Genomic DNA, 8,973 nt, shown 5'->3' with positions numbered 1-8,973 from the left:
GCTGGAGATCAACTGGCTAAGGGGCAGTTATGCAAAAAACGACCGGGGATTATAGTGGATGAGATGCTTGATATGAGTCAGCAGTGTGCCCTTGTTGCCAAGAAGGTTACCGGCATATTGGGCTGCATTAGTAGAAGCTTTGCCAACAGTTTGAGGAAAGCAATTATGCCCCTCTATTTGGCACTGTTGAGGCTACATCTGGAATATTGTGTCCAGTTGTGGGTACCCCACTACAGAAAGGATGTGGACAAATTGGAAAGAGTCCAGTGGAGGGCAACAACTATTATTAGGGACCTGGCGCACACCTGACTTATGAGGAGGGGCTGAGGGAACTGGGGTAATTTAGTCTGCAGAAGAGAAGAGGGATGTGGGATTTGATAGCAGCCTTCCACTACCTGAAGGGGGGTTCCAAAGAGGATGGAGCTCGGCTGTTCTCCGTGGTGGAAGATGACAGAACAAGGAATAATGGTCTCAAGTTGCAGTGCGGGAGGTCTAGGTTGAATATTAAGAAAAATTATTTCAGTGGGAGGGTGGTGAATCACTGGAATGGGTTAACTAGAGAAGTGGTGGAATCTCCATCTTTAGAGGTTTTTAAGGCCTGGCTTGACAAAGCCCTGGCTGGGATGATTTAGTTGGTGTTGATCCTGCTTTGAGCAGGGGGTTGGACTGGATGACCTCCTGCGGTCTCTTCCAAACCTAATCTTCTATGAATTTATGATAATGTAAAAGCAACAAGAACATTTTACTATTATTTATTTCTAATTCCATTAAATGACTGTTGTCAATGTCTATATTTTGAGTTGAATTAGTTTATTGTTATTAGTCTCTAAAGGCAATGTTTCATCCTTGCTGTCTTCATCAGAAGTAGAATGCTTCTGCTGCTGGTCATACATATCAGCAGTGACCAGTGCAATCATTTCTTTCACCAGTGCAAAATGTTCACAACAGGTTTTGTCTCATTGTCTGTACACTGTAACATCAAGAATGTTTTCTAAAACCTCATCCTGCATCTTGTTGAACTTTTTTTTAATTAAATTCATCTGAGAAACAGTATTTCAACTGTACATTGCTAAAAGGTAGTGACAGCAACAGAAGAGCAAATATGCCATGTTCCCTATAGTCTTTGTCTCCAGCGGCATCCGTGTATTTGAGATCTTCAACCCAAAACTTCTCAACTTGGTTGTCATGAGTATGAGGCCTGTGCACCATAGGCAAAACTCTCCACTGATGCTCCAACTGTCCAAAGTCTCCAGAAAACAATGGAAAAAATGAAATATCAGCCAATAGAGGTCATGCAGGGTAATGCACAGTAGAAGGATTTAGTACTGCAAGTGATTCATTCACCTGGACGTTTGGTGACAATCTGTTTTTCACAAATTCCAACATGAAATCTCTGTGATGGTGCCCCCCATAAGACTCTATGGAAATATACTTATGAATGTATATATGATATAACTAGAATGTGTGTTATCATAGAATCATAGAATATCAGGGTTGGAAGGGACCCCAGAAGGTCATCTAGTCCAACCCCCTGCTCGAAGCAGGACCAATCCCCAACTAAATCATCCCAGCCAGGGCTTTGTCAAGCCTGACCTTAAAAACCTCTAAGGAAGGAGATTCTACCACCTCCCTAGGTAACGCATTCCAGTGTTTCACCACCCTCTTAGTGAAAAAGTTTTTCCTAATATCCAATCTAAACCTCCCCCATTGCAACTTGAGACCATTACTCCTCGTTCTGTCATCTGCTACCATTGAGAACAGTCTAGAGCCATCCTCTTTGGAACCCCCTTTCAGGTAGTTGAAAGCAGCTATCAAATCCCCCCTCATTCTTCTCTTCTGCAGACTAAACAATCCCAGCTCCCTCAGCCTCTCTTCATAAGTCATGTGCTCTAGACCCCTAATCATTTTTGTTGCCCTTCGCTGGACTCTCTCCAATTTATCCACATCCTTCTTGTAGTGTGGGGCCCAAAACTGGACACAGTACTCCAGATGAGGCTTCACCAGTGTCGAATAGAGGGGAACGATCACATCCCTCGATCTGCTCGCTATGCCCCTACTTATACATCCCAAAATGCCATTGGCCTTCTTGGCAACAAGGGCACACTGTTGACTCATATCCAGCTTCTCGTCCACTGTCACCCCTAGGTCCTTTTCCGCAGAACTGCTGCCTAGCCATTCGGTCCCTAGTCTGTAGCGGTGCATTGGATTCTTCCATCCTAAGTGCAGGACCCTGCACTTATCCTTATTGAACCTCATCAGATTTCTTTTGGCCCAATCCTCCCATTTGTCTAGGTCCTTCTGTGTCCTATCCCTCCCCTCCAGCGTATCTACCACTCCTCCCAGTTTAGTATCATCTGCAAATTTGCTGAGAGTGCAATCCACACCATCCTCCAGATCATTTATGAAGATATTGAACAAAACCGGCCCCAGGACCGACCCCTGGGGCACTCCACTTGACACCGGCTGCCAACTAGACATGGAGCCATTGATCACTACCCGTTGAGCCCGACAATCTAGCCAGCTTTCTACCCACCTTATAGTGCATTCATCCAGCCCATACTTCCTTAACTTGCTGACAAGAATACTGTGGGAGACCGTGTCAAAAACTTTGCTAAAGTCAAGAAACAATACATCCACTGCTTTCCCTTCATCCACAGAACCAGTAATCTCATCATAAAAGGCGATTAGATTAGTCAGGCATGACCTTCCCTTGGTGAATCCATGCTGACTGTTCCTGATCACTTTCCTCTCATGTAAGTGCTTCAGGATTGATTCTTTGAGGACCTGCTCCATGATTTTTCCAGGGACTGAGGTGAGGCTGACTGGCCTGTAGTTCCCAGGATCCTCCTTCTTCCCTTTTTTAAAGATTGGCACTACATTAGCCTTTTTCCAGTCATCCGGGACTTCCCCCGTTCGCCACAAGTTTTCAAAGATAATGGCCAAGGGCTCTGCAATCACAGCCGCCAATTCCTTCAGCACTCTCGGATGTAACTCATCTGGCCCCATGGACTTGTGCACGTCCAGCTTTTCTAAATAGTCCCTAACCACCTCTATCTCCACAGAGGGCTGGCCATCTCTTCCCCATTCTGTGATATGCTACATATCAAGTCATGTCAAGTAACGTATCTCTGTAAACATTATGATCTACTGAATCTATTAATCCTATTTGTATGCATGTATCATTTTTGTATTCAAAGTTATGAATATTGGCTGCATACTTGTTTGATTCTGAGAAGGTTTTAGTGAAGCAGTTGGTCAGCTTCCTGAGAAAAGACTATTCTCAGTAAGTGCCCAGCCAAGAAGCCCTTAAGCCAACATTGAACTTGGAGACGCCAATCCACATCTGGGCTTTCCCAGGAATGTGGCTTGGCTGGTAAGGAACTCAGTCATGTGTGGACGTGTGACTGTCCGGGGACTCCAAAGCTCCATTTTGTAGCTGGACTTTGGATAGGAGAGAGGAGGGAGTCTCCACCCACAAAAGAAAGTCTATTTAAATCCCTGGGAGACCGCTCCATTTTGTCTTCAGCTGGCTAAAGAGAGAGCCTCTCCACCCCCAAAGATACTTGAAAGGACAGTAACTATGGGGGGGAAGGGTGAGTGATTGCTGGACCCAGACTAGAAGGAGACTAGTCTGTAAAAGAAAGCTTACTGGAACTGGTGAGGTTTTTATCTGTATCCAGTTTTATTACCATACTAGACATAGACTTGCATGTTTTGTTTTATTTTGCTTGGTAAATCACTTTGTTCTGTCTGTTATTACTTGGAACCACTTAAATCCTACTTTTTGTAGTTAATAAAATTACTTTTTACTTATTAATTAATCCAGAGTATGTATTAATACCTGTGGGTGGGGACAGCTGTGCATATCTCTCTATCAGTGTTGTAGAGGGCAAACAATTCATGAGTTTACCCTGTATAAGCTTTATACAGGGTAAAACAGATTTATTTAGGGTTTGAACCCCGTTGGGAGTTGGGCATCTGTGTGTCAGGGACAGGAACACTTTCTAAGTTGCTTTCAATTAAGCCTACAGCTGTTTGGGGATGTGGTTCAGACCTGGGTCTGGGTTTGCAGCAGGCTAGTGGGTCTGGCTCAAATCAAGCAGGACACTGAAGTCCTAAGCTGACTGGGCAGGAAAGCAGGAGAAGTAGTAGTCTTGGCACATCAGTTGGCAGCCCCCAGGGGGGTTCTGTGATCCAACCCATCACAATCTCAATACTGACTTTTGACATCTTCCAGCATGGGAAAGGCTGGTGTATATCTTATAAGGTCCAGCTTAAAAGCAATACCAAAATCGACTTCACAAAGCAACAAGTAATTTGACACCAAGGTGACATCATAGCTTAATCCAGCAAAGTCCGGTTCTCAAAAACACACAGTTTCACAACTCTCACCAAGTCCTCAATTCCTGCAGCAGGTTTCCTGTATTATCACTTTCCAGTGGAAAACTTTGGTTTATGCTCCAGGCTTCCTGAAGGATTGGATGTACTAAAATCAGGTAAATTTTGCTTACTGGATCACTGTGCATATGATAAAGAAGTTCAGCACTGCAGTTACTTTCCTTGTCTTTAGCTATCTGAAAGAATCCTGTTCACACAGGAACTAATGGAAAGTCACCTAGCATCGGAAAGCTGCACTACCTTCTGGTGGTCTGGAAGGCATGGACAGGCCAAGTGAGAAGGGGATAGGAGTGGGAACTGGTGAGTGACACTAAAAAGTATCAGGTGACATTCAGGGACAGGAAACTCAGCAACAGAGAAAGCAGTGCTTGGTGATGATGTGATAAGACATTAGATGTGAGGAACTTCTCCAACTGTGAAATTCCACAATGCTATGCTGATCCAAATGGGTACAGAGCACCCTTGATTAACAAGGAGATATCCTTCCCCCTCTTGTCACACAGGCTTAAAGTCAGTGGCCCAAAGTTATCACTTTCTGCAGATGTATTTGCCCACTTTGTCACGAAGCTCTTTGGTTTTCACCCCATAAAAGATAGGGTTGAGCATGGGGGGACGAGGAAGTAGAGGTTGGCCAAAATGATGTGAACATGCGGAGCAATGCCCTCACTGAACCGGTGTGTCAGAGAGGAGAAGAGGGAGGGAGTATAAGATGTCAGTATCACACAGATGTGGGCTGTGCAGGTGTTGAGGGCTTTCTGGAGGGCTCTCTTGGAGGAGATTCTGAGGAGAGCCCTGATGATTAGACCATAGGACAAGGCAATGAGCATAAGGTCTAACCCATTGACTACAAATGCTATCACCAAACCATACATCCAGTTGACTATGATGTCTCCAGACGACAACTTCACCACAGCCATGTGGTCGCAGTACATGTGCGGGATAATGCGGTTGGTACAGAATGGCTGCCTCTTCAGGAGCAGGGGCAGGGGCAGAATGAAGAGAACAGCTCTTATCAAACCCAGAAGCCCTAGCTTAGCTACTCGTGTGCTCGTGAGGATGGTGGAGTATCTCAGGGGATTACATATGGCGACATAGCGATCAAAGGCCATTATCACGAGGACTGCTGAGTGCATAACAGAAGCCGCATGAAGGAAGAACATCTGGGTGAGACAGCCACCCACAGTAATGCTTTTCAAATTGAACCAAAATATACACAGTGCCTTTGGTATGACAGAGCTAGACGTGTTGATGTCTGTGAGCGCCAGCATGCAGAGCAGCAGGTACATTGGCTTGTGCAGGGTCTGCTCTTTGCTTACAATAAATAGAACCATGAAATTTCCCAAGAGGATGATAATGTAGAACATAGAGAAAAGGATGGAAATCCAGATGTGGGCATCTTGCAAGCCAGGGATGCCCGTTAGGATGAATGCTGATGGGTCAGAAGGGGTGAGGTTGAAAGATGCCATGAGGTAGTTGAAGCATCAATCAGAATTGCTGAAGATGCCTGTGAAGGGAGAGAAACAGAGATGCACGGGGGGTTACACACTTGATAACAGTACAGTAAAGACGAGAAAGGAGGATGAGCAGTGAAGTGACAACATTTACAGATTTCACCAGATTATTTTGGTCATTGTCAAGTCCAGAGAAGTCCTTAGAGGGAGATAACCAAGCCAGATGAATGGGTAGTATGATAGCAGATATATTTTGATGCCAAAAATGGGAACATTTATGCCATTGGAGTGAAAAACTTAAATTTCTCAAGCACCTTGCTAGGTTCTAATTTTACTTGTATGAACTCAGGACAGGGACATGGGTATCATCGTACACAGTTCTGTGAAACCCTGCTCACAGTGCAAGCATGGGCAGATGCTAAGCAAAACACTGGGATGCAGGAGGAGTGGGATGGAAAATCATTAAAAAAATACAGAAAATGCAATGCCATGAGATCAGTCACTCAATGTTTCACCCTCCTCTGGACTCGTCTGTGTAATACTGGGCACCCTTCTCACTCAGGGTATTGCAAAGCAAGAGGGGTTCAGGGAAGGGCAAGGAGAATGATCAAGGGCCCAGGAAAACAGCCTGTATCAAACGGAGTGTAGTTGGTACTGATCTGATTGTATGATTCTAACTCTCATACAGAGAAAGGTTTAAAGACTGGTATTGTTACCTTAGTAAGGCGATTAATAAGAGGGGATATGAAATACTGTAAAATAATATACAGACTGGTACAGCGTAGATCCAGAATGTGTTCTCCTGGTCCTCTAACTCAAGATCAAGAGGACATTCAGTTAAACCGAAACTTGGCAAATTCAAAACAGAAAAAAAAGATGCTTTCTTCACTCAGTGCCTAATTAGCCTGAGGAACTCATTACCACAAGAGGTAGTGGAGTCCATGAGATAACTGAGAATCAGGAATGGTTTGGACATTTACATGGATAGTGAGACTATACAGTTACAATAGTCACAGCAAAATACATATTTTGGAAAGTCTCTAAGCCCACGTGTTTCAGGACACAAGCCAACGTCTAGCTGTTAGGAAGTGTGTCACGGATCAGACCTATGGTCCATGTAGTCCCTTTTCCTTCTCTGACAGTGACAGCCTGAGGTGCTGCAGAAGAAGGTGTAAGAAACCCCTCAGTAGGTGGAAGGGATATGCGTGAATTGACCATCAAGAGGGTGTCACCCTAATGCCTATGCTGGAACAGAGCCAAGTTTCCCCCATGGAAACTGGCATTATCATGCTGTGTTAAGCCTGTGCTCAATAGAATGGACATGAAGGGCACAAGGGTCTTGGTATTTAGGGCTACAGGCCTGCATCTCTGTTACTTCCCCTGTTTCTTTTGGTGAGACACTTTCTTGCAGGCTCCCAACTTTGTGTGTGTCATATGTTAAAGGTGTTGACTGATAAGTGTTAGCAGAGACACATATCACCAACTGAGCTGCTAACCCATCTCATGCCTAAATATTAATGTACTTTACAGATGACACATACATTTGGGGATTGTTAATAATGGAGAGGACAGGGCATGGATTCAGAGCCATCAGGAATGGTTGGTAACCTGGACTGAAACAAACAATATGTGATCAAATATGAACTAACAGCTAATTACTAAGTGATCCATCCCCTGTCGCCCATTCCCAGCTTCTGGCAAACAGAGACTAGAGACACCATCCCTGATCATCCTGGCTAGTAGCCATTAATGGACCAATCCTCCTTGAATTTATCTAGTTCCTTTCTGAACCCTGTTATAGTCTTGGCCTTCACAACATCCTCTGGCAATGAGTTTCACAGGTTGATTGTGTTTTGCGTGAAGAAATACTTCCTTTTAAACCTGCTACCTATTATTACAATAACATAAAGCTACAGAAAGCAGTTTTCATTTAAGATTTCAGCAATACAGAAGTTTTCATATTATGTCACTTAAATTATGATTGGATAATAAAAGGAAACTATTTTCAAAATGAAAAGAATATTTAGAATCTCAGTTCAATTTATCTCAAATTTAAAAAGAAAAATTTCCAACATTCCTATACTCAGCCTGTGACAGTTCAAGAAGAAGTTGCTGGGGTTTTTTTTTCCTCCGAGAAAAATAAGCCAAGGTTTTTGGAAAGCTATGAGAGTCCTAATTTATAACCTTAAATATGAAGTCACAAATACCCTGGAAGCCCATGTGGAGAAATGGCTCTTGATGGGGGGTTATTGTTCAAGATTATTTTTATTACAACACCAACATTTTAGTTCTCCTAAAACACTCAAAATGCTTCTCTAACTCAGCTTTTAAGGAGATTGATTTCCATTCCTTATTATTATTTAAGATTATGGTCGCACCCAAAGAATAGTAGCTGGTTCCTAATCAGAGGAAACAGTTCCTATCCTGAAAAAAACACATTGTTTGATAAGAGAAAAGGGGGAATACAACATAGTATTTGTATTACAGTAGTGGCCAGATATTCTGATCAGTACTGCAGTCCTGTTACATTGTGTGCTACAGAACTAAAAGTAGATAGGGTGCCTGGTCTAGAGAGCTTACGGCCTAAGATAAAGAATTTACAAAAAAAGGGTGGGGGGGGAAGGAGAGTTGTTTTGTTTGTTTTTACTTTATTTGCATTAATACATATTGACTTTTTCCAAATGACCTTCAGCTTAATTATTTAAATGCTGGTGTTAGGAGTTGAGACTGAAACAGGTCTTGGGAAGAGATTTGGAGAAGAGGGTAGCAGTCTTACAGCTTAGTTCAAAGAGGACCATATATCCATAAGAGTCTATGTGGAAGAAAGCAAGATGACATTTGCAGAAGTCTCACATGAGTGGGCAGTCAAGTCTTGCAAAGCTGGGAGCGTGGAGGGAGACACTACAAGAGACGGGATCAGATAAGTGAATTGTGAACGTACTTCTTTCTTGTAAGTTTCATCTTCCTCCCCTTTCCTCACACACATTAACTACACTTCCTCCATCCTCATTCTGCAAACCAGCTCTCTTGTTTTTCCCCTTTCCAGCTTTGATTCAATTGTCATTATAACTTTATATGCTGTTTGAAACTTGTCTTCCATACATTATAAGTATATTACTTTCAC

General features: G+C 43.3%; 1 protein-coding gene across 1 annotated transcript; it reads right to left on the bottom strand.

Annotated features, from left to right (window-relative positions):
- Positions 1–4,976: 4,976 nt before the first annotated feature.
- LOC141975851 (olfactory receptor 52N4-like) lies at positions 4,977–5,864 on the bottom strand. The gene has a single exon (XM_074936544.1). It carries the CDS (start codon positions 5,862–5,864, stop codon positions 4,977–4,979), a length of 888 nt encoding a protein of 295 aa, XP_074792645.1.
- Positions 5,865–8,973: the final 3,109 nt, after the last annotated feature.

This window comes from Natator depressus, chromosome 1, assembly GCF_965152275.1.
Source record: "Natator depressus isolate rNatDep1 chromosome 1, rNatDep2.hap1, whole genome shotgun sequence".
NCBI lineage: Eukaryota > Metazoa > Chordata > Testudines > Cheloniidae > Natator > Natator depressus.
This window is presented reverse-complemented; position numbering and strand designations above follow the sequence as displayed.